Here is a 26777-nt window from a genome sequence, read left to right as displayed (position 1 = left end):
AGTTTGGGCAACAGATAGAGTTGGGGCTAGACATGGTGAAGGGTTGGGTAAAGGGGTAAGGGCTTGGGAAGGGGCTAGTGGGGTTAGGTAAGGGTAGAGTTTGGGCAACGGATAGAGTTGGGGCTAGACATGGTGAAGGGTTGGGTTAAGGGGTAAGGGCTTGGGAAGGGACTAGTAGGGTTAGGTAAGGGAAGAGTTTGGGCAACAGATAGAGTTGGGGCTAGACATGGTAAAGGGTTGGGTAAAGGGGTAAGGGCTCGGGAAGGGACTAGTAGGGTTAGGTAAGGGTAGAGTTGGGGCAACAGATAGAGTTGGGGCTAGACATGGTGAAGGGTTGGGTAAAGGGGTAAGGGCTCGGGAAGGGGCTAGTAGGGTTAGGTAAGGGAAGAGTTTGGGCAACAGATAGAGTTGGGGCTAGACATGGTGAAGGGTTGGGTAAAGGGGTAAGGGCTTGGGAAGGGGCTAGTGGGGTTAGGTAAGGGAAGAGTTTGGGCAACGGATAGAGTTGGGGCTAGACATGGTGAAGGGTTGGGTAAAGGGGTAAGGGCTCGGGAAGGGACTAGTAGGGTTAGGTAAGGGAAGAGTTTGGGCAACGGATAGAGTTGGGGCTAGACATGGTGAAGGGTTGGGTAAAGGGGTAAGGGCTTGGGAAGGGGCTAGTAGGGTTAGGTAAGGGTAGAGGTAGGGCAACGGATAGAGTTGGGGCTAGACATGGTGAAGGGTTGGGTAAAGGGGTAAGGGCTCGGGAAGGGACTAGTAGGGTTAGGTAAGGGAAGAGTTTGGGCAACGGATAGAGTTGGGGCTAGACATGGTGAAGGGTTGGGTAAAGGGGTAAGGGCTTGGGAAGGGGCTAGTAGGGTTAGGTAAGGGTAGAGTTTGGGCAACGGATAGAGTTGGGGCTAGACATGGTGAAGGGTTGGGTAAAGGGGTAAGGGCTCGGGAAGGGACTAGTAGGGTTAGGTAAGGGAAGAGTTTGGGCAACGGATAGAGTTGGGGCTAGACATGGTGAAGGGTTGGGTAAAGGGGTAAGGGCTTGGGAAGGGGCTAGTAGGGTTAGGTAAGGGAAGAGTTTGGGCAACGGATAGAGTTGGGGCTAGACATGGTGAAGGGTTGGGTAAAGGGGTAAGGGCTTGGGAAGGGGCTAGTAGGGTTAGGTAAGGGAAGAGTTTGGGCAACGGATAGAGTTGGGGCTAGACATGGTGAAGGGTTGGGTAAAGGGGTAAGGGCTTGGGAAGGGGCTAGTAGGGTTAGGTAAGGGTAGAGTTTGGGCAACAGATAGAGTTGGGGCTAGACATGGTGAGGGGTTGGGTTAAGGGGTAAGGGCTTGGGAAGGGGCTAGTAGGGTTAGGTAAGGGTAGAGTTTGGGCAACGGATAGAGTTGGGGCTAGACATGGTGAAGGGTTGGGTAAAGGGGTAAGGGCTCGGGAAGGGACTAGTAGGGTTAGGTAAGGGTAGAGTTGGGGCAACAGATAGAGTTGGGGCTAGTAGGGTTAGGTAAGGGAAGAGTTTGGGCAACAGATAGAGTTGGGGCTAGACATGGTGAAGGGTTGGGTAAAGGGGTAAGGGCTCGGGAAGGGACTAGTAGGGTTAGGTAAGGGAAGAGTTTAGGGCAACAGATAGAGTTGGGGCTAGACATGGTGAAGGGTTAGGTTAAGGGGTAAGGGCTTGGGAAGGGACTAGTAGGGTTAGGTAAGGGAAGAGTTGGGGCAACAGATAGAGTTGGGGCTAGACATGGTGAAGGGTTGGGTAAAGGGGTAAGGGCTTGGGAAGGGGCTAGTGGGGTTAGGTAAGGGTAGAGTTTGGGCAACAGATAGAGTTGGGGCTAGACATGGTAAAGGGTTGGGTAAAGGGGTAAGGGCTCGGGAAGGGACTAGTAGGGTTAGGTAAGGGTAGAGTTTGGGCAACAGATAGAGTTGGGGCTAGACATGGTGAAGGGTTGGGTAAAGGGGTAAGGGCTCGGGAAGGGACTAGTAGGGTTAGGTAAGGGTAGAGTTTGGGCAACAGATAGAGTTGGGGCTAGACATGGTGAAGGGTTGGGTAAAGGGGTAAGGGCTCGGGAAGGGGCTAGTAGGGTTAGGTAAGGGAAGAGTTTGGGCAACAGATAGAGTTGGGGCTAGACATGGTGAAGGGTTGGGTAAAGGGGTAAGGGCTTGGGAAGGGGCTAGTGGGGTTAGGTAAGGGTAGAGTTTGGGCAACGGATAGAGTTGGGGCTAGACATGGTGAAGGGTTGGGTAAAGGGGTAAGGGCTTGGGAAGGGGCTAGTGGGGTTAGGTAAGGGTAGAGTTTGGGCAACGGATAGAGTTGGGGCTAGACATGGTGAGGGGTTGGGTAAAGGGGTAAGGGCTTGGGAAGGGGCTAGTAGGGTTAGGTAAGGGTAGAGTTGGGGCAACGGATAGAGTTGGGGCTAGACATGGTGAAGGGTTGGGTAAAGGGGTAAGGGCTCGGGAAGGGACTAGTGGGGTTAGGTAAGGGAAGAGTTTGGGCAACGGATAGAGTTGGGGCTAGACATGGTGAAGGGTTGGGTAAAGGGGTAAGGGCTTGGGAAGGGGCTAGTAGGGTTAGGTAAGGGAAGAGTTTGGGCAACGGATAGAGTTGGGGCTAGACATGGTGAAGGGTTGGGTAAAGGGGTAAGGGCTTGGGAAGGGACTAGTAGGGTTAGGTAAGGGTAGAGTTGGGGCAACGGATAGAGTTGGGGCTAGACATGGTGAAGGGTTGGGTAAAGGGGTAAGGGCTCGGGAAGGGACTAGTAGGGTTAGGTAAGGGAAGAGTTTGGGCAACGGATAGAGTTGGGGCTAGACATGGTGAAGGGTTGGGTAAAGGGGTAAGGGCTCGGGAAGGGACTAGTAGGGTTAGGTAAGGGAAGAGTTTGGGCAACGGATAGAGTTGGGGCTAGACATGGTGAAGGGTTGGGTAAAGGGGTAAGGGCTTGGGAAGGGGCTAGTGGGGTTAGGTAAGGGTAGAGTTTGGGCAACAGATAGAGTTGGGGCTAGACATGGTGAAGGGTTGGGTAAAGGGGTAAGGGCTTGGGAAGGGGCTAGTAGGGTTAGGTAAGGGTAGAGTTTGGGCAACAGATAGAGTTGGGGCTAGACATGGTGAAGGGTTGGGTAAAGGGGTAAGGGCTTGGGAAGGGGCTAGTGGGGTTAGGTAAGGGAAGAGTTTGGGCAACGGATAGAGTTGGGGCTAGACATGGTGAAGGGTTGGGTAAAGGGGTAAGGGCTTGGGAAGGGGCTAGTGGGGTTAGGTAAGGGTAGAGTTTGGGCAACGGATAGAGTTGGGGCTAGACATGGTGAAGGGTTGGGTAAAGGGGTAAGGGCTTGGGAAGGGGCTAGTGGGGTTAGGTAAGGGAAGAGTTTGGGCAACGGATAGAGTTGGGGCTAGACATGGTGAAGGGTTGGGTAAAGGGGTAAGGGCTTGGGAAGGGGCTAGTGGGGTTAGGTAAGGGTAGAGTTTGGGCAACGGATAGAGTTGGGGCTAGACATGGTGAAGGGTTGGGTAAAGGGGTAAGGGCTTGGGAAGGGGCTAGTGGGGTTAGGTAAGGGAAGAGTTTGGGCAACGGATAGAGTTGGGGCTAGACATGGTGAAGGGTTGGGTAAAGGGGTAAGGGCTTGGGAAGGGGCTAGTAGGGTTAGGTAAGGGAAGAGTTTGGGCAACGGATAGAGTTGGGGCTAGACATGGTGAAGGGTTGGGTAAAGGGGTAAGGGCTCGGGAAGGGACTAGTGGGGTTAGGTAAGGGTAGAGTTTAGGGCAACAGATAGAGTTGGGGCTAGACATGGTGAAGGGTTGGGTAAAGGGGTAAGGGCTTGGGAAGGGGCTAGTGGGGTTAGGTAAGGGTAGAGTTTGGGCAACGGATAGAGTTGGGGCTAGACATGGTGAAGGGTTGGGTAAAGGGGTAAGGGCTTGGGAAGGGGCTAGTGGGGTTAGGTAAGGGAAGAGTTTGGGCAACGGATAGAGTTGGGGCTAGACATGGTGAAGGGTTGGGTAAAGGGGTAAGGGCTTGGGAAGGGACTAGTAGGGTTAGGTAAGGGTAGAGTTTGGGCAACGGATAGAGTTGGGGCTAGACATGGTGAAGGGTTGGGTAAAGGGGTAAGGGCTCGGGAAGGGACTAGTGGGGTTAGGTAAGGGTAGAGTTTAGGGCAACAGATAGAGTTGGGGCTAGACATGGTGAGGGGTTGGGTAGAGGGGTAAGGGCTTGGGAAGGGACTAGTAGGGTTAGGTAAGGGTAGAGTTTGGGCAACGGATAGAGTTGGGGCTAGACATGGTGAAGGGTTGGGTAAAGGGGTAAGGGCTTGGGAAGGGGCTAGTGGGGTTAGGTAAGGGAAGAGTTTGGGCAACGGATAGAGTTGGGGCTAGACATGGTGAAGGGTTGGGTAAAGGGGTAAGGGCTCGGGAAGGGACTAGTAGGGTTAGGTAAGGGTAGAGTTTGGGCAACGGATAGAGTTGGGGCAGGACATGGTGAAGGGTTGGGTAAAGGGGTAAGGGCTTGGGAAGGGACTAGTAGGGTTAGGTAAGGGAAGAGTTTGGGCAACGGATAGAGTTGGGGCTAGACATGGTGAAGGGTTGGGTAAAGGGGTAAGGGCTCGGGAAGGGACTAGTAGGGTTAGGTAAGGGTAGAGTTTGGGCAACGGATAGAGTTGGGGCTAGACATGGTGAAGGGTTGGGTAAAGGGGTAAGGGCTTGGGAAGGGACTAGTAGGGTTAGGTAAGGGTAGAGTTTGGGCAACGGATAGAGTTGGGGCAGGACATGTGGTTTGTAGGGATGAAGGGATAGGGTCAGGGGCAAGTCCTCGCGATGGGGCTAGTAGTGTTAGGTAAGGGTAGAGTCTAGGCACTGGATAGAGTTGGGATGAGAAAAGGGGTTTGTAAGGATAAAGAGATAGGGTAAGGGGTAAGGTCTCGGGAAGGGACTTGTAGAGTTAGGTCTTACGGTAGAGTTCGGGCAACGGATAGAGTTGGGGCAGGACATGGTGAAGGGTTGGGTAAAGGGGTAAGGGCTTGGGAAGGGACTAGTATGGTTAGGTAAGGGTAGAGTTTGGGCAACAGATAGAGTTGGGGCGAGACATGGTGAAGGGTTGGGTAAAGGGGTAAGGGCTTGGGAAGGGACTAGTAGAGTTAGGTCTTACGGTAGAGTTTGGGCAACGGATAGAGTTGGGGCGAGAAAAGGGGTATATAAGGATAAAGAGAAATTCCTTCAAGGAATAGGGCGGGGCAAGACCTATTACCTTCAGGTAAGGGTGAAGGGAAAGGGTAGGTGTAAGGGCTCGGGAATGAGTAGGGTTTAATTTGGTTAAAGTTTGGACAAGGGGTAGGTTTGAGTTTTGAGTGTTTTTGTAGAGTCATAGTGGCTTAGTGAAGCATCATGCATGGCTGTGTCTGCTTGCCATCAACACTTATCAAGCCTATTAAGAGATGGGCACATAACCCAAGAATAGGATGTATGCACAGCTGATCATACACAGTAAACCCTGTAGCCAAAAACCATCCCTTCCTAACCCCGTCCCAAACTCCACCCACACCCACATGCTTATATTGGGTATAAATGTGAAGGCAGAGATGGTTCTTGTGATAGATTTGGCCTAATATATGTTACACAGGCTGTATACCCCATGGGAGCTGAGATGGTTTAAGGAATAATTTAAGGCTCAGTGACCAGAGGTAACAATGTTGAAGCGTTTTGAGATGCCCTTCGCGTGTGAACAGCGCTACATAAAAACTGGTTATATTTACGATAATCCTTTTCCAGCCTTTACCCTAACCCTGAAATTGTTGGACGGAATCCAAACACTAAACATTTACACAAAAACAATAAAAACAGATTGCGCATTGCATTATGATAATGACACTGTTGATTTAATAATTCTGTATAATATATACATTCAAGTATAATTTCCTTTATGTATTTTTTCCTTTTTTTTATTCAGTTATATAAATGAAAAACTTACAAAAGAATTACTGCTTCATCCTTAATGCACTGATACATATTCAGGTACAGACCAAAAAAATCAACTGAAATTCACATCGATTATTTGTTATCAAAAATATAAAAAGTCTTTACAGCAAAGAGAAAATCATTTTGGTTCACCAAATTCTCTTTGACATTTGAGACTAAATTTGTTTAATACGTTGTCGACAAAAGATACAAAGAAACTGACTCGTGGCAAAATTCAGAACTTCCGCTCACATCTTAATAATCATTAAACTCGTTCAGGGGAAGAGTTCTTGAAAAAAATTGTGGTTCTGATTTTTCAAAAACACATGTTTTTTGTACTGTGGACTTCAAGGTACGAGCGACAAACTGGGATCACTCTTATAACATCAGGGCCCAATTTCATGAAGCTGTTAAAAAAAAAGTACTGCTTAACAAATATTGAGTGGGGCACCAGTCACAACAGTGTAAACTTAATGTCATTTGACTGGTAACCTGTTTCTGCTTCTGTTCAGCAATACTTTCAGATGCTACTATGCTTAGCAAGTTTTTGTGCTTACTGGCTTTATGAAAGTGGACGCAGGCATGGCTGCTTCCTCCGGCTGCTTTTGTTATTAGCCAAAATTCCAAAGGAAACGTTGGTGCGGACTGGATAACATGACGATGACGATGGTGTGGTGTTTGATTTCATTGCTAGAAATACTGCAGGAAATACAGTGTAGGTTTTCCAAAGTAATTACCAATAGTGTCCAGTGCCTTTAAAGGCACTGGACACTATTGGTAATTGTCAAAGACCAGTCTTCTCACTTGGTGTATCTCAACATTATATGCATAAAGTAACAAACCTGTGAAAATTTGTGCTCAATTGGTCGTTGAAGTTGCGAGATAATAATGAAAGAAAAAACACCCTTGTCACATGTTGTGTGCTTTCAGATGCTTGATTTCGAGACCTCAAAATCTAATTCTGAGGTCTCAAAATTAGATTCGTGCAAAATTACTCATTTCTCATTACCAAGTAAGGTTTTATGCTAATAATTATTTTGAGTAATTACCAATAGTGTCCAGGGCCTTTAACTGGAAAGTGCAGCTCATCTATCATGAGACAGTCTGAACCAGTCATTGATGATGGTCGATCTATTTGGACTTTTGGAGATATAGGAAGCCTTCCTGCAATGCAAACAAATTGTAGAATTTGGAACATTAGCTTGACTAAAATACATATTTAAAGGCATTTCACCACAGCCAAGATCGAAAGTGTTTGATTTTTTCCTGAGGGAGGAAAAACTGGAGTCTGGAAAACCCTCGTGGCACAGCAGAGAACCAACGCACAACTCAACTCACATATGGCCCCGACCGGGAATCGAACCAGGGTCACCTTGGTGAGAGGCGAGCGCTTTATGCACAAGCCAACCGTGCCACCAAGTATGGACCTGGTATGAACTTTAGCAGTGATCTCTCTCAAACTTATCCATCGAATAATAAGTTTAATAATAACTTCTAGCTAGAAGTCTTTTATTATTTTAGTGAGATATTACATCTTTCTCAAAAACTACGTTACTTCAGAGCATCAGAGGGAATCGTTTCCCACTGTTTTACATGTTTTATACTATCAACAGCTCTCCAATGCTTGTTACCAAGTCAGTTTTAAAGTTAATATTTGTTTTGAGTAATTAGCAAATGTGTACCTTCCCTTTAAGTTTGTTTATTTAAACAAGAGAATACACGACTATAATAGATTGCAAGTGACCAACACAACTTTCATGAAGGGCGTCTATATTTATTTTCCTTCAAAGTCTCCGCAATATACAAAAAGAAAATGATACACAGCTTAGTTCATAGACTTGTGGACAAGTCGTTAGATGTCTGTCGCGGTGACAGCATTCTGACTCTATAGAATAGATTCCAAATCTCCCAAAGATATTCTTGCGAGACTGCTGCCCCTGCGAGACTACTGCTCTCACAAATACAGTTATTGGGAATAGAAGTTGGCATCCAGCAGTATGCGCGAGAGCAGTGATCTCGCGAGAGCACACCACAAATCGACTATCTCACCGCGGCAGACCACTGACGACTTGTCCACAAGTCTACTTTGTTCATGATATTCAAACCACTACCACCAAGAGGCCCAATGATCCCAAATGATCATATTATGCAATAGCGCCCTCTATTTAAGTTTCTAGCAGTTTGTTGCAACCAACGAAAAAAATGTACTGCTGCAGGGCATTCCATTTTTAAGAAAGCAGGCATGATACTTCACGTAGGCTGAGGAGGCGATTGCCTCATACCCCCTGATCATTGCCTTGGTGCCCTTCAAATGCCCTGCAGTAGAAATTTACAATTTTCTCAAAGGGGGCCTTTATTAAGAAGCGCTAGTCTTGGTGCAAGATGTTTCTTGTAACAGGCGATGTGAGTTGGCCGCGCTGTGTATGAAAGGAAAACAAGAACGTGTTGCACCAAGACGCGCATGCGCACAAACGGAGCCTTTATCACACGGCAACCACCTGCCGGTTCTAAACGGCCGTGAAAGAGCGAGTCGCTACCCTTTTATTCCCTTATTTATGTTTGGAGTATTTCTATAACAAGGCAAAGGCTGTTTCATTTTGGGAAGTTACTACTTAAATTGTGCCAATGCTGAAAGTCCACACAGACACACACACAGTTCCCAAAAAGTCATTAGGTTATACCAAAAACCCATACATTGTAAATTTATTTATACATTCTTTTGTTAACAACAATCCAGTAATAATTGCACTTTTTTTGTTATTATTCAAAGGTAAATGCATGCAAACTTGCAGATAAACGTTTTATACAAATAATGTACAACATCAATCAAACTTCATAATAATAGTTTCTTTTAAAATACAAGAAAATGTCAACTCTAAAGACAGTGGACACTTTTGGTAATTGTAAAAGATCAGTAGTCTCACTTGGCTATATATGCATAAAATAACAAACCTGTGAAACTTTTAGCTCAATGAATTGATCGTCGAAGTTGCGAGATAATTACAACAGAAAAAACACCCTTGTAACACGAAGTTGTGTGCTTTCAGATGCTTGCCTTTGAGACCTCAAAATTCCAAATCTGGGGTCTCAAAATCAAGTTCGTGGAAAATTACTTTGTTCTCGAAAACTACGCTACTTCAGCGGGAGCTGTTTCTCACAATATTTTATTCTATCAACCTCTCCCCATTACTCATTACCATGTGAAGGTTTTATGCTAATCATTATTTTGAGTCATTACCAATAGTGTCCACTGCCTTTTAAGAATTTGTCTCCTCTTTAGTTTACAATCCTAGAGTAAGAGGCAAAGTTAGTCACTTGTTTGTACTGGAATCTATCATTATTTTGTATCTTCCAGGATATGCCCAGGTAGGCAAGATACTACATTGGGCCCAATTTCATGGAGCTGCTTACTAAAGCAGAAAAATAATGTTTACTTGATTGTTTGCTAAGCAGGATACCAGTATACAATTGTTGCACGCTGTGACGGGGTCCAAGGGGTTTTGTACACACGAGGGGGAAAATGCCACCCGAGGCAAAGCCGAGGGTGGCATTTCCCCTCGAGGGTGTACAAAACCCATGGACCCCAGTCACAGCGTGCAACAATTGTTTTGTTATACCTTTGTTTAATTGTTATTCCTCTTCTCGAAGTTCTGTTGTCATCTTCAAACATTATTACGACGAACTATTCATCAAGTTTAACTAGCAGACGAACAAGAAACAATTCCCTCGTATCCGCGGTTGTTTCGTACACAGCGCTGGAAATCGACCACACCAATGCTGGGAACGATCAAGGTGATGTACACATGTGTACATCACTTTTCATGTTATCCAGCCAGTCGAGCCATGCAACATGCGTTTTTGTTGCGCGTCACGTGATTGGTTCTCAACCAATCAAACTTCACAGTTTGTTTCAGAGGTATAACAATTACATTTGGTATGTGACATTGAATGTTTGCTGGTAACTGGGCCCTGGTCAAAATGTACTGTTTATTGGTAACATTTTGTTTGATGATAACCTCATAAGATATTTAAGATAAAAACAACGACTACAGGTAATGAGATGTACACTTGTCTTCATACACAAACCTGACACCATTCTTAAAGTAAAATCCCCATATAAATGTAATATATTTTCTTCCTTAAAGGCAGTGGAAACTATTGGTAAATACTCAAAATAATTATTGGCACAAAACCTTACTTGGTGACGAGTAAAGGGGGAGATGTTGAAAGTAAAGTATACAATATTGTGAGAAACAGCTTTCTCTGAAGTAACACATAGATTTCTAGAAAGAACTAGTTTTCCACGAATTAGATTTCGAGACCTCAGATTCAGAATTTTCGGTCCCGAAATCAAGCATAGTTTTTTTTCTTCCATTATTATCTCACAACTTCGATGGGAAAAGTTTCCGTATGGCGCCACCACTTTTTCATTCGAAATAAAATAATATAGTATCTAATTTACCTGATTGATATATCCCTTTTTGTAAAAATGAGTGAAAAAGTGGTGGCGCCATACGGAAAGTTATCCCTCTCGATGGCCACTTGAGCTCACATTTTCACCTTTTTTTTATATTTTTTTATGCATATTTGTAGAGAAGACTGGTATTTGACAATTACCAACAGTGCCCAGAACGCGTGAGGATCGCGTACTACATTTTTGTCAAGATCGACATTAACGGCATGGCATACAAATTTTAAAATAGTCTGATTTCGTTATAATTTTAATAAATAAAATAGGCAACTAGTACTATTAGTACTACTACTAGCTAGGGAGGGTGCAGATACGATGCTATTGCTTGCTTTCCCAGTTCCTGGACCTAGCTGGACATCACCGTTTGGATTGGGCTTTAGTTTCGGACTAAATTGATAAAGAACCCTTTCAAATTAAAAGGATTCTTTTTGAAAAAGTATGATGTGGAACATAAGTAAAACTGTCTTACCTTTTGGTTTTCTTGCTTTAAAACGAAAGATACTACCAGCCACCTATTTCTGCGTTTGTTTTGACAGCGACCGTTCTGACATGTGTGTAGTTCGTAGCACACGTGACATCACAAAAAATGAGAGCGCCCTCAAGTGTCACGCATAAGCAATTCTTTGTTTAAAGTCAATCATTATGTCTACCCACCTTTCAATAGTAAAATAGTACTTCTCACTAACTTAAGTGCAATTTGTTTGCGATTATCTAACAGTGTTTTACTACTTGTTTTGATGTATAAAACCTTTTAAATGATATCTGAAGACCACATATAAAAATGTTTATTTAAAAAGATTAGGTTTTGGCTTAAAATCCACTTTTTTTATCCTGTCTTATAAATAAATAAGTATAAATAATAAATAAATAAGTCGTTCATGCAATTCGCACAGCAATTTTGTATATTTTTTCAATCAACATCAGTCAACCTCCATAATTAATTATTATAGTAAACAACAGTAAGTTCATTATACCATTCCTTGCTCTATGGTCACACAGAAATACGAACAGGGCCCAATTTCATAGAGCTGCTTACAAAGAAAAATGTTCTAAACACTTTCTGCCAAGCGCACCATTTAAAGACAGTGGACACTATTGGTAATTGTCATAGACAAGTCTTCTCGCTTGGTGTATCTCAACGTATGCATAAAATAACACACCTGTGAAAGTGTTAGCTCGATTGGTCGGCGGAGTTGCCAAATAACTATGAAAGAAAAACACCCTTGTGACACGAAGTTGTGTGCTTTCAGATGTTTGATTTCGAGACCTCAAATTCTAAACTTGAGGTCTCGAAAGAGGGAGCCGTTTCTCACAATGTTTTATATTATCAACAGCTCCCTATTACTCATTACCAAGTAGGTTTTATGATAATAAATATTTTAAGTAATTATCAATAGTGTCCACTGCCTAGATACCAGCAACCAATTAAACACATACAATTTCTGCTGGTTAAACCATGGAGGAGTTTTCTTCCTCCATGGTTAATACAAAAGTATGGAATTGATGTGCTTTGCTAAGACAGCTGTAAGAAATTGGGCACACAATATCGTACTCCAGTCGACGAGGTTTTCCTTGTGCGAACTTAGCCAATTCATGGTTTTTCCACAACCCAAATAAGTTTGTATTTTTTAATTGACTATGTACAAAGCAGTAGGCATTATTAACTTACACTGTTGAGTAAGGATCCAGATTGTACGAGTACCGGGTGCAGTTTCGATAAATATTATTTATATATCATACAAATTAATTATTGTTAACAATTTACAAATGTGTAGCCTAAATAACATTCCAGTGTTTATTCCTATAAGCGGGTTGGACGATGCAGGCGTGAATCCAGACTATCGGTGCTCAGGGGGTCCGGCCCCCGCCTCAGTCCCCACACACACCATGTAGCTCCCGAAGACCAACTTTTTGAAGCTGACTGTTTTCCTTTTTATAAACTCTAAACGTACGTCTATATGTAGATAACCCTCCTTGCATCTCACATCAAAATGAACTTGGCTAGTACATTATAAATAACTTCGGTCATGCATTCTTGCCATTTTGATTGGCGTAGCACGCGTTACGTCATCCATTATCAAATCACGTGGTAGTGGTAATGTGCTCAATCTGCTTATAGGCAATACTCATCGGAGCCTTTACAACCTGTTCGGTTTGCTTTATTCTCCCGTTCACTTTTAAGCATTAAGCAGACTCCCGCTAGTCTGAACATCTGACATCACACTTCGAGGCTCGTTTTAAATTTATGCTATACTAGACCTTCATAGTCACCTTTGACCTCCCTGCATTCATTTTACATGGCATTCGTGGTCCTGGCGGGAGATTCGCAGTTAAATTCGACGTAGGCTACAATGTATACAAATTTAACACCTGTCCTTTTTCTTGCGGATAAAGACAGGGGACCAGTCTAAGTTTAACGCGGAATAAAAGGGGGTGAGCATCCACCTTTCTGGTGCGCGAGAAGTCAAAGGTTAAAGTTCATCATAGCAAACTGTTATGTTACGATGCGGGTTTAGCCTTGATGAGTGCCACGCCCACCTTCTCACTGATCCACGCCACTTTCTTCATGATGATCTCCTGCGCAAGCGCAATGCACATGGACATGATCGCCATGCCGAGTAGGATGAAGAACGTGCAGCCCAGGAGGTTCTTCTGGTGCACTGGGGTCAAGTCCCCGAAGCCGATTGTGGTCAGAGTGATAAAAGAGAAGTAAAAGGCTTCAAAGTAGTCCCACTGTTGCTCCCAGACGGATAGAAGACCTGCTAGTACGCACACGTACATCAAGGCAAACACTAGTACAATGCTCAATGGTATATCAACCTGCTCTTGTTCATCCCCACCGTCTTCTTCCTCCTCTGTTTGGTGTTTCTTCTTAGCGGGACGCTCACCTCCTTCCTCCTGATCCCCAGCTGGCTCTTTGAGGGTCATGACCCTCATTGGAGGTATATCACCCGGAGGTATCTCCGGCTCGTTGCTCCAAATGTCCCGTATCACATCGTCCATGTCAGGGCGTTTATCCTCCTCATGCAACGGCATGCCCTGACACTCTGCACCTCCTTCGCCCTGCTCACCGGGTGCCGGCACACGGACCGGTCGTAACTTCTTCTCCTTCTTCGGGGGCGGGGCTAGTCCCTTTGCCATTTGAATATTCAAATGAAGCAGGCGGTACGTCAGAGTGGCACCGCGGGCGAACAGTGAGCCGATGCTAGCGAGGACTAGGAGTAACATTGCAATGCCGAACACGGCGTAGATGATGCAGAATACTCGACCGCCTTTGGTGACTGGTGCTATGTTACCGTAACCTGCAAGATGATACAAACAGAAAGACGGCACATGTTAAAATTGAGTCAATGGGAAGAATGTTCAGCCCCTTGGGAAGAGTGAGGGTTGTAGTCAAGGGCAGGCCTAGATCTTTCTTTTCGCAATGATGAGATCGTAGTCTTATGGACAAGTCGTTAATGTTTGTCGCGGTGATTTTGAGATTTGATGCAGCTCATTGCAACCATGAGACTTTTCTCCTAAAGACGAGCACACTGTTCGCAAACGTCGAGACCCAAAACGGCCTTTTTTCAGAGCCAATCTCACTCCCTCAATAGAGACTATTATTTCTGACTTATTCTTGTCCTCCACACCATGATAAGCTTCACACATCACTCTCATTAGACATTTTGTGAAGAAGTAGACCTAACCAACAAAATCCTAGCTCGAAATATTCACTGATATTTCCCGAACAGTGGTGACACAATTAGGCTGGAAGGGTGGGGTATATCATGCCACTTAATGAGCACATAATGTATACCTCTTCAAATGTTTTACCAAGGCATGTAGAAGTTTTAAATAGTTGAATATTTCAGGTGTGACGCCGTAGTGTTAGCGTATTCTCTAATCAAGAGATAGACCTTTCCAATTCAAGTATAACAGCGTGCTGCAAGTCTACAGATGCGAATGTCATTTCAATTATGTGGATTGAACATAGGATGCTTATACAGTCCTAAACTCGAATGCACCCATGCTGGATACCGTCTATGTCTTCACAATCATGGTGTGTGTGTGCAATACCAAACATGAAAACCGGTATATTATGAAGTACACCAAACCGGGAACCGACAATTTATTTGCTCTCTCAGCCTCGATTTCGTTGCGTAGTAAATGACTGTATTAAATAGGAATGGTGGAGCTGAACAAAAAAAAATCAGAGACAGTGTTCATGATTTTTGTTTTTGTTTTTTTGACAAACCATTTTACATGAAATAGCAAATCTGTGCTAATGTTCAGTATGTAAACAAATTGTCGTTAATTTAGGTTGTAACAACCGAGTTTTAGGAGTTTGTGGGGGGGGGGGGGTGTCCAGATAGGCCGACTAGTTTGAGATTAAATCTCAGATGGAAAAAGTATTACACAGAAAAGAAATGTTATTGAATAACTAATCTTCTTAATCAGCAAGCATTCATAATCACTGTGCCCAGACCGAGGTTGAAGGAGTAAAACAGTCTGTCCCCCTTTGCAGCTTTACAAGTGTGATTGAACCGTGACACAATGGACACGACAAAGACGCATTCTTTATAGCTAGCTTAAAGGCAGTGGACACTATTGGTAATTACTCACAATAATTATTAGCATAAAACCTTACTTGGTGACGAGTAATGGGGAGAGGTTAATAGTATAAAATATTGTGAGAAACGACTCCCTCTGAAGTGACATAGTTTTCGTGAAAGAAGTAATTTTCTACAAATTTGATTTCGAGACCTCAGATTTAGAATTTGAGGTCTCGAAATCAACCATCTAAAAGCACACAACTTCGTGTGACAAGGGTGTTTTTTCTTTCTTGATTATCTTGCAACTTCATTGACCAAATGAGCTCAAGTTTTCACAGGTTTGATATTATATGCATACGTTGAGATACACCAAGTGAGAAGACTGGTCTTTGACAATTACCAATAGTGTCCACGGCCTTTATTGGCACTGGGATCTGATCATTACAGCTGCAGCCCGCTAGCCCGATCTTAATCGTCTATAACCCTCGCCTACACCGCAAACTCTCTCGGATCAAATTTGCATTCTTGAGCCATTTTTCTTATGTCTGGTATGCAATCAACTATTTTGCAAATTACTGCAGCGAGATGAAAACTTCGGTGCATGGTATAACGATTATAAAACTGACGAGTGACTTTGATTTGGCTAACTTTTTAAGCTAAGCTGAAGACCAAAGCAGCTTCGACGGACAAAATTGAAGAGATAAACAGAACTTTGACCTAAATATTGGCCAAAACATTTGCTAAAAGGAAAATTACTTTATGAATAAAGTGCATTTTTGTACAAGAGTTTTAAATGCGCTAGCTGTGCCGAACATAGCACTGCTTTGCCACTCAGCGGCAGCTGTGTGTTTACTTAGCTGTGTGTTTACTTATTTCGTGAGCACTACTATTAAATTGGTAAGTTGCTTTTTAGAATTGGCGCTTTGAGATACAGAAATCGTTTGTAATTAAATGAGCATTGTTGGAATTGGAAAGATATTTTAAAAGTTTTATCCTGATAACATTATCTCGAAAGAACGACTGAGTGACACTGAAATGTTCCATGAGTTGACCGTTTTCGCAAATACCCATTGCGCAAGCGCAAACTAATGAACGAGGTGCATGCTGGTCTAGCTAGAGATCAAATTTGATCGCTAGCTACTCCAGCATGCACCTCATTCATGCCAAAAACGCAGGAACCGAGTATAAGGTCTATGTGCTTGAAGGCAGTGGACTAGCATAAAACCTTTCTTGGTGACGAGTAATGGGGAGAGGTTGATGGTATTAAACATTGTGAGAAACGGCTCCCTCTGAAGTGCCATAGTTTTCGAGAAAGAAGTAATTTTCCACGAATTTGATTTCGAGACCTCAGATTTAGAATTTGAGGTCTCGAAATCAACCATCTAAACGCATCCAACTTCGTGCGACAAGGGTGTTTTTTCGTTCACTATTATCTGGCAACTTCGATGACCAATTGAGCTCAAATTTTCACAGGTTTGTTATTTTATGCATAAAAAAATATGTTGAGATACACCAACTGTGAAGGCTAGTCTTTGACAATTACCAATAGTGTCCACTGCCTTTAAGCAGCTTTAATTAAATTGACCCAGAGCCTCATAGTCAATATTATCGTGAGCATGCCAATTCAAAGTATTCTTGGCCTATACATATTCAGCCACGCCAAATCACATGTCAACATCCAACAATCTCCCATCAATTGACCGATATCTTCTCACATAATCTCCAAGTATGACGTATGGAATAGCGAGTGCGAAACTTGACGGTATGTTCAAATTGTCTAAACATTCAACATCAAGCACATTCATTCCCATAAATCAACCTTGATGATGTCTCCATCACCTGTAACGGCACAAAGTGTTTACATGCTGAAAATTGTGCAGGTTTTCCACTATTTTCTCCTGACTCACAAAACGGATTAAAGACAGTGGACACGATTGGTAATTGTCAAAAACAGTCTTCTCACTTGCTGTATCTCAACATACGCATAAAATAACAAACCTGCCAACATTTCAGCTCAATCGGTCATCGAAGTTGCGAGATAATAATGAAGAAAAAAACACCCTTGTCACACGAAGTTGTGTGCTTTCAGATGCTTGATTTCGAGACCAACAAATTCTAAATCTGAGGTTTCAAAATCAAAATTACCTCTTTCTCAAAAGCTACTTCACTTTAGCGGAAGCCTTTTATACTATTAACCTCTCCCCACACTCGTTACCAAGTAAGGTTGCAGATTAGCTTTTTCAAAAGGTTAACCATATACAACACGAACACTGTCTGCGACTATTTTGTCAGCTCGCAATCACCCCTGCCTTTAAGATCGAGGAAGGCAAAACATTTTTGTTAAAGAATATTCTTATTGAGTCCACATCGGGCTAAAGTTAAAAATACACTCTAGTTCCTAGAAAATGATATCCTTCGTGAACTCATTGCATATTTCAAACTCCTCGCATGAGATGGGTCTATCCGTTGGTAAACGACGTCCTTTTAAAGGGAAGGTACACTTTTGGTAATTACTCAAAACAAAAACTGAATTGGTAACGAGTATTGAAGAGCTGTTGATAGTATAAAACATTGTGAGAAACGGCTCCCTCTGAAGTAGGAAAGATTTTGAGAAAGAGGTTATTCCTATTTGAAAGCACACAAATTCATCTAACTAGGGTGTTTTTTCTCTCATCATTTTCTCGCAACTTCGATGACCAATTTAGCTCAAATTTCCGCAGGCTTGTTATTTTATGCTTATGTTGGGATACACCAAGTGAGAAGACTGGTCTTTGACAATAACCAAATGTGTACCTTCCCTTTAACTCCCACTCCAGGGATCTGGTATCACACAGACAAAGATGTTCCGAGAGGGCTGATGGGGTCAGTAAGGCGCAATGAACGGCGGCAGCTCACCTTGCGACACATCACAGCAACCCGCCAATTATTTCAAATAAACCTGTCAGTCGTGTGAACGGAGAAGAAAAACGCACTATGGGGAAATGCTATGAAGTTTGGCCGTTATCAAAACCACGGGTTGAGCTTGGGTTTAGACTTTGGCCCCGTCTGTTATTAATTTTAGACATCGTGTGCTTTCCTAACGGGGCTTTAAACAGAGGGAGTGAGTCCCACACAGGCTGGAGTCCAAGCCTGAACCGTGGTTTCGATAACGCCCCCAAAGCTTGCAACGATTCACAATGGCAGGGAGTCTCAAAGCCCGAGGGTCACAAGCCGTTATTTCGAAAAGACATCTGAGATGACGAATAAATTACAATGAACTTCAGCAGTTGTGACTGGATTTTTGAAACGCCGTGGGGATATATCGGGTCATTTAAATTAGCATATCAAATCAACTGCACTCTCACCGAAGTCTGCATCAACAAGTTTTTTATGTTGTTTTTCTCGGTTTTGACACTTTTTGACCATATTTAACGCACATATAAGTTTCTAGAGGTTACACAATGCGAGGAGTAGACTTGACTCAAGCCATCGCTCTGCATTTCCCAACCCGTTCCACACGACAGCTACACATTTTGACTGCGGGTATAATGCTTAGGGACCTCTCGCACGAGAACGGGACTTGAATCAAGTCTAGCTAGGAGGGGATATTATGTTTGAAAATGCCTTTGGAGCGCCGTGGCAGCCCGGGGCTGATACTCCCAATGGAGCTGAGAAAGAATAATGGAATGTTATTGACCAAAACGACCAGGGCACTAAGCCCACGGTTATTGTAAAATGAGCATCGAACTAAGACAAGCTGAAGGTTTCTGATCATTTCAAACGTAAAGTTAGGTGAAAACTTCATTCTGATTTTATTTCACTTCATGGTGACTGCCTAGAACTGGTTATATATATGTTTTTATCATTAAGAATAAGCCGTCTCTCGTCGAGTGTCTTGCCATGACATAAACACTCTACACACAGCCTATCTTAAAGGCAGTGGACACTATTGGTAATTACTCAAAATAATTGTTAGCATAAAACCTTTCTTGGTGACGAGTAATGGGGAGAGGTTGGTGGTATAAAACATTGTGAGAAACGGCTCCCTCTGAAGTGCCATAGTTTTCGAGAAAGAAGTAACTTTCCACGAATTTGATTTCGAGACCTCAGATTTAGAACTTGAGGTCTCGAAATCAACCATCTAAACGCACACAACTTTGTGTGACAAGGGTTATTTTCCTTTCATTATTATCTCGCAACTTCGATGACCGATTGAGCTCAAATTTTCACAGGTTTGTTATTTTATGCATATGTTGAGATACACAAACTGTGAAGGCTAGTCTTTGACAATTACTAATAGTGTCCACTGCCTTTAAGTCCAGAACTATTGTATATTTACATAGGAATACCATGAGTATCTCGACATGGGAACCGGAGTCCAAAAATAATAGTCAGTTTACAATTAAGACAAATTATGACGTCAATATTCTTACGCCAAACAGATACGAGTTAACTTTTGATCTAGGCCTATAGCTTTTATTATACACAGGGAACACATGTTTATCGCAAATATCGCATGTTTATCGCATACACCATTGCGAAAATAAACATTGTTGTGGTTGTGGTTGTAGCGCTGAGAAAAATTCCAAAAGTAAAGGGTGACAGATTGTCATTGAAAATAAATATTTGCAGAAAGTGCACATAGTGACAAGACCCATCAGCGAGCAATCATAATGATGCATCATTTGTAATCAAAATTTCAAATGCAGTTATGACTTGAGATTTGACAGTTGTATGCGTATAGCTGTAGCGGGTCGTGTACGAGAGCGTTGGTGCACCAGACTAAAGTTCTGTGGATAAGTCAGCAGGGTGTGGGTTCGAATCACAGACGTGATGTGTAACAACATATTATTAACTATGATTGCTTCTCTTCATCCAGGAGTACATTGGCATGAAGGCATGGCTCGTGTGATTGATTTAGCTTCGTATGGTCAATTAGCCTTGTTTATGGGTGGGCAACACATGATTTATAATTCCAAGGGAGCTGAAAATGGTTTAAAGTCAGAGTATTATGTTTTTGCAACATTCGATTATTTTAATCGGAATAATAATCAATATTGATAGGTCTATACATCCCATCCACAACCTGTGAAAATTTAATTGCAAAAGGTGGTCACGTTTTTGAGAAAAATTCAGAGCGGTTATGTCCACGCAGGGAGAATAATCCGTAACAATTGGAATACTTTAGTCTGAAAAGCGTATCTGACAGAAACGTTTCTCAGACTCAAATGTTGGTGATTACAAAATGATACTTTTTTTCCCCAAAACACCATTTCAACTTTGAAACTTTATACAATTTGAGAATCGAAAGCTGCTGTACTTCTTATTAAGTAAGTTTTGTTTGCCATTAATGTTAGAGTGGTAAAACCAAAACGTACCTTCCTTTAAAATCATTGTCACCCAGAAGTAGATACTAACGAATCCAAATTCCTCGAAGTGCGATCAAAAACGCAATAACTTATAATGTCAAACACAAAGTGTTTATCTAAGAAGCTGTCACCGTCATAAATTTGCCTCCCGCATCCACGTCGCCTTTGACCATGTATCTCAATTGCTCTCTGACAAACAAGTCATCTCCTGGCCTCACACCCTCTCAATATCCTCAACAGCGGCCTACGGGGCAGGTGGAGTGATTTGTCAGAATTAGTGAGCATCGCGGAAAGTCGTTAAAATACCTGTCGCGGTGATAGAGACACGGCTCCTTATTTCGCGAGATTGCTATGTCGCTATATAACGACTTGTCCACGAGTCTACATGGGAGCTAAAGATTGCTGTGTGACATGCTCCGGTTGTAAATGCAACTACAGTTGAACAGAATGCATTCAAGAAGACGAATGACTTCATTTTGTTCTTTTGCAAATTACGTGGAATTGAAAGTGGACTACAAAAATGCAGTTTGAAGATGACTGCTCTCTGTTATCGTTTGTGTATATAGTTTTAACTTTTACTTTTTGTTCAGCGCTTGGTTGGAGCCAGGTTGGAGGTAGTTTTCACGTAAGGGTCTCTATAAATTGCATAATTTACAACCAATTAGCACAAAACAACAAACTGTTAAAGATTGTTCAAAAAGAGACCAATTTACATCACTCCACATTCTCGTCCAACGCAATTTCGTGTAATGCTCAGCATGCTTGTCTACAAGACATATATTTATGACAATGCTTCCCCCCTGATCTCGCAACGTCTAAATGGCAACTAGTAAGTAGTCTTTCCCAAAACAAGCACCGAATTCCTTGGTCAGCGTCTTGGGATTTGTTCGGACAGCTGATGCCGTCTTCTCAGCAGTAACGTCTCGTCAGTCTCAGTAAAGTCATTTATGGATAAAACCGTCTCGCCGTGCGCGGGGGTAAAACAACCATTGACTTGAAACTATTAAGCCAACATCGAACGGGACCGCTCAAAACAAGTCTGAGAATTTAACAAATGGTCTGTCGGTCAGAGTAAGTGGGCCAATCATCAGCAGAAAATGTCAATTAATGTTACGTCTAGTTGATAGAATAATTGCTCTGAGTTGGTTTAGTGCTGTGGTGAGGCAAGGACTTAACTCTGTTGAGCAAATTGGGGGGGGGGGGGTGGCTTTATCATCATGCACTTAAAGGTAGGGTCATATATTGGGTTATGTCAACGTGAGGTTTTTTTTATTGGGAAAATTAAACGACGATTACAATAAAAGTCGCATGGAAAGTTTGAGCTGAACTTTTGTTTTTCGGGATTCGGAATCCCTAATGTTCAATAAGAACAATGTGCGTTCTTATAATATTGTTCTAATAATGGAACACAATACGATTTCCACACAGGAACGCTTCGATTAGAACATACCCTACGTTAGTTCGTAATGGAACATCGGGAAGGTTTATAAATACAATTGCGTTCAGTGTACCCACAGTTGGGAACGTGGAACGGCGTTCCCGGACAATCAGGAACGCAAAGCGTTCCAAATAGAGAACATCGTTCCAAAGGGAACGCGAATGTTTAACATGAGACAAGATGACCCTTTCTAAACAATGCCTACCTATTGTGCTAATCACTGTACATGAGAAGAACAATGCCCCAGCAAATGACCACTTAACCTTGCGTGTATGGGCAGGTCGGACGAATGACCCCGTCTCCAGGTCATGACGATGGATGGCCAGTACTGCTTTATACCTCCAACCCTCCTCCTCGTCCCCATAGGATGACGTGACGTTCCACAGCGCACTGATTAGAGTGTTCCGTCTGCTGATGTACTCAGCGCGTTCCTGCCGGTAGAGTTCGGACTCTGCCGGTAACTCCAAAGCCTTGAAGACGGCCGCACCAATGCAGGCATACACAATAAGGGAGACGAACAGCGCGGTGTAGGTCAGTGAGTAGTGCTGGACCAACTTGCAGTAGTCAGGCCCCTCGTCGTAGTATTCCTCCATAACGACTTCCCCCTGGTCATCATCTTCCCCGTCGGGACGCCCCGGGCTCTCCGCGTCGTTTGACCGCCTCTCTCGGTCATTCATGTTGGCTCACGGTCCGCGAAGTTCCCCTGCTCAAAAAAAGATCAAAACTGCAGCTTTGTTGCTTTCAAAACTTGACAGACATCTTTAAAACAAGTTTTCCTGTTACATCGTACTCCAACGTAAGTTGTTGTGAAGGATGTTCAGTACAACTCTCTCGCTGATCTACCTAATTTTCAAAAACGAAAGTTCTTATTCACTTTTCGGCACTTTCTCCACAACTCCACTCCGAGAACATTCCTCTTGTATTGCGTCTTCTTCAAAAAAATCCAAACCAATAGTCACCAAATACGGACACGAAACCTCATTACCATGTTTTCAATGTCACGGTGGAAACCCAAATACCACGACTTCATCTAGTCTCTGCTCATGCTACTTGTGTCCTGGAGTCCACGCGATTCCAGACATCTGAGGACAGTTGTGTGGTGGTGGAGAGGAGAATTCTTGGTGAATCATCACCGACACACGCATCATGTTTACGGGTTAAGAATGATGCCTTTTACATGGTTCACATATATTTAGAGCCATTAGCTTAATGTAGCATCGTCAGTGACTGAATATGAGATCTAGAACGTTCGTCAGTTAGGATGATTAGGCCGTACTACCAGTTAAAAATACTCCCCTGAACTGTAGATGAAAAAGGTATCTTCAATGTTGTTCATCATCGCGTATTCATTTGCTTGTGTGACTGCACAACTGTCTTTATATACCAATGGATCCCGGCTGGTTGATGCTCGTAGCCTCGACTCAAGACCCCCATTACGATGTAACACGATCTCCCCGTCCGGGCATCGGTATGGTTTGTATGCGACTGGTGGGGTCGGAGATCAGACTGAGGTTGCAAGTATTCCCAGATGATGACACGGTCGGAGGCTACTGCTGGGTGGAGCTACCACGAAGCACTGAGCGTATCCGGGGAAGTCTGCTAGCTAATGAGCGCGCGGATTGATCAAGACGAAACGGTTTCAAATAATCTGGTGGTAGAACTGGATAATTAGCACGACCAGATTTTTAACAAGGATATGCAGCTGTCGTTATGGAAGATCATTTCATACAGCCAGTCTTTCAACATTGAAGCATGTGCTATTTACGATGCTTAGTTTACACCCAATGCAACAAGTTCACACATAGTACAAGCCGTCAACTTAAAGATGCTGTGTATCGGTATGGCATTAGTAACTTCTACTCTGTAAACAAAAAATGTGTGGACGTGTGTATGTCCAGTTTTTCAAGCCCCTTTCAAGTCCGTTCATTTATCAGATGTATATGCTTCGTATGGATATACTCGCCTATATGGACTGTTTCTAAACCAAGACAAATAACCCAAGTAAGTTGAAAATATAATGAGCATTCACGACTCGACTTTCCTGGTTTCTTGGCCGACTACTTCTTGGCGTCTTAACTTAAACCGAAGCTTGCTCCGTTTCACCACGTGAGACTGTGTCCTTTAGAAAGATACAGCTCTGTCACTTTAACATTTATTGTATTTCCCTCAAGAATAAAGCCTACAAACGAGGCTAGAATACGAAATAGTCGGATGCCTTCTTCATATGATGGTAACAGGCATTCGTTATACATGGAAGACGTCAAAGAAAAGGTATATTTACATGCAATAGTAATCTTCGCATTAACATTTAGGTTTTCTTCTCACGAAGAAGTCAGACACCGTGCGTCTTTAAGGTCTCTCTGCATCCCCTCTTTGCTGCAATATGTAGCGGTTCAAACAGGCATTATTGACCTTAAGAGAAGATAAAACACGTAGGGTTCAAATGCCACCCACGACAGACGGGCCGCACCGTGTGGCAGAGGCTTGTTTCGTGCCGTCTGCGAGGCTCCCGGGCCCCCGTGGCTTGGCAGTCTGTTTTGAGATGCTCTGCGTGTGACTATTGAGCGAGTTGTGAGGAAGACTGCGGGAGTGAAGTGTGCCGGTCACGCGCCACGGTGTGCGCAACAGATGCAGCACTGTAAATAACGGATGCAAAGGCACTCGATACACAAAACTTACTTCTTGGTGAAAAGCACAGCAGTTGTTGAGAGAATCGATTTATGCATAACTCGTTTCTCATTATGTTTGAGGGTTTGGTGCCCGTTTGTGAATGCTGTGGTCAGAGATGTGGCTGGGTACCATCACATGAATAATTTTTTATTTTCACTTTTACAAATAAATAAAACAATATTTGTACAGTGAAATGCGTTTTGGTTTTGCGTGTCTAAAAATAATATGTTATAAAAAATACACACTGAACGTGGATAGATTTGACGTTCTTGTGCAACACTGTAAACGTTTGTTGCTGTTTTCTCAGCAATAAGACGTTCTACTCAGCTGAAAATTTCACTTTCATTGCATCTTTCTTGAGGAAACTGCCTGTAAATCAAAAGGCATCGACCTTTTATGTGTCAACCTTCATTCCATGAGACACTTAAAGGCTCGTCAACCTTGTTCCCAGCAGGCATCACACGGTCAACTGCTGGGAAGAGTGGTGTCATAACAAGGCAATGCATTCAAGATGGATTGTTGAAGTGTTAGGATGGTCCATTTGGAGTGAAGGGCCGAACAATAATGGTGCCAATCAAAAAACAATCGTTCCAATATTTTAGCGACACGTGGGGACAAAATACATAACACCGTGTATTTGGCTTCTATTTCGAGGCTTACACTTTAGCACTATTAGCACCAATCATGTACTTAAATAATAGCCCAAATCAAAGCTCTAGGCCTGTAAATAATAATAATAACAACTGCATTTATATAGCGCCTGACACATTCCAAAAAAAGTCTCTATAAGCGCTCAGAGGAACAAAAACAAAATTAGTACGGTGAATTGAACAGACATGTTTTGAGAAAATTCTTGAAACTTTTGAGATAGTGGTAGCTTGGGTGGGGGGGGGGGGAGATTGCACCTATGTATCCCAACCTTGTCCTTTAATGCACCATAGCCCAAATCAACCTGAACGTAGCCCCAACTCTGTACATAGCCGGTGTCTTAAACCAAGATGGCTGCATTTATTTGGGTAGGGGTGGTGGTTGGAGTTGAGGTGCTATATTCTAAAACTTAAATGAATTTGTTTTGGTCGTGGATTCATGCATTTTTCTCTTGTAAGTTTGCAATGACGGCGGCTGGCAAGTACATATTGTCCTTCCCACATGAACCGAGCAAGGACAATACATGTTGCTAATCCAATTAGAGAAGCAAATTGGCGGGAAATGTTAGCCTCGCTGCACAGTATGTGTTCTACAAGATGAACTAATTAAGGTTACCAACCTCACGTGCGACCGTTTTAAAGTTTTATCACATACGCAATAAATTGTTAGAGGATTGAGGGATAAAGGTATGGTTTTAAAAAAGCAGGGTGTAAAAATGACAATTTCCCCACAAGTTTATGACCGTAAAAACCTACGAAGTAAAGAGCACTGGAGCTTTTGATGGTATAAAACACTGTTAGAAACAACCCCATTTAAAGTAATGTAGTTTAAGAAGAAAAGAAAAAAATGTCATTTTCACCCAACAATTTCAATCTGAGAAAGGGTTTGGGCAGGTGCCCTTCTCTGGCATCTGAGAACACACCAGGATGACGAGCAATTGAGCCCAAATTTTCACAGGTTTGTTAACTTATGCATAACGGTTGGGATGAAAGTGAGGATACTGGTCTTTGACCATCACAAATGATGGCCGCGTTTTTTTACTACTGTACAGTTAGACTTGTGGACAACTCGTTAAATGTCTGTCACGGTGATAGCGTTCCGACTCTCCCCGCAATTCCCGCGATATTCTGCTACTGCTATCACTATACGCGGAGTAGAAGTCGGCAACCAGCAGTTCGCGGGAGAGCAGTGATCTCGCCGTAGCACCGCCACAATTAATCGACTCTCTCACCGCGTGGGACCATTAACGACTTGTCCACAAGTCTAATATACTGTGGGTTTCCCCACATTTTTAACGGCGATGCTACATTGTAAAAATACCCGACGGTTTTTTTTCATATAAATAGTTCGGCTCCTTAGAATAAACACAAAATGCGTAACGACCTCACTGCGGAAAAGCGGTGTCAGTTACTTGCTCTCGTCATTAAAATTCCTTCTGGGAGAAAAAAATGACAACTTGACAGTTCTCAGGGGATGCTCTTTAAATAAAACAGACGAACTCACTGACTTCTGATGTCCAATTGGCAAGCATTTTTTTTTATAAAGATACTATAATTTATGATGGCTTGATTTTAATTAGAGAGTCACTGGAATTCCGTGTTTATTGTAATCTTTTAAAGGAACACAATTTACTTAATTTTCTTTAGTGGCTAGTGTTTGGAATTATCCCTTTGATCTTGGGGATAAACCTCAAAACATACCCCCACTAAAACACAATCATACGGTGTGGTGTAATTAGTGAG

The 26777-nt window shown here is 43.0% G+C and overlaps 1 protein-coding gene across 4 annotated transcripts in view; it reads right to left on the bottom strand.

Moving 5' to 3' along the window:
- LOC139941034 (potassium channel subfamily K member 18-like) overlaps positions 1–26777 on the bottom strand; it is a 66838-nt gene that overhangs the window by 14162 nt on the left and 25899 nt on the right. Inside the window, exons 2-3 of one of the 4 annotated variants that reach the window (XR_011786524.1) lie at positions 10866–13698; positions 6975–7089 (exon numbers count right to left, since the gene is read on the bottom strand). Coding sequence is in view for 2 of the 4 variants with exons in the window: in XM_071937449.1 (XP_071793550.1) it covers positions 12896–13698; positions 21923–22394 (1275 nt within the window). In the remaining 2 variants the exon portion in view is untranslated. Of the gene's footprint in view, positions 1–5953; positions 7090–7692; positions 13699–21922; positions 23045–26777 lie in introns of those variants that run through there. The other 3 variants (XR_011786523.1, XM_071937449.1, XM_071937448.1) reach the window with 3 other exon arrangements.

The sequence above is a fragment of the Asterias amurensis genome, chromosome 8, assembly GCF_032118995.1.
Source record: "Asterias amurensis chromosome 8, ASM3211899v1".
In the NCBI taxonomy this organism is placed as follows: Eukaryota; Metazoa; Echinodermata; class Asteroidea; order Forcipulatida; family Asteriidae; genus Asterias; species Asterias amurensis.
Note: the sequence above shows the minus strand (reverse complement) of the source record. Positions and strands in the feature narration are given on the sequence as shown.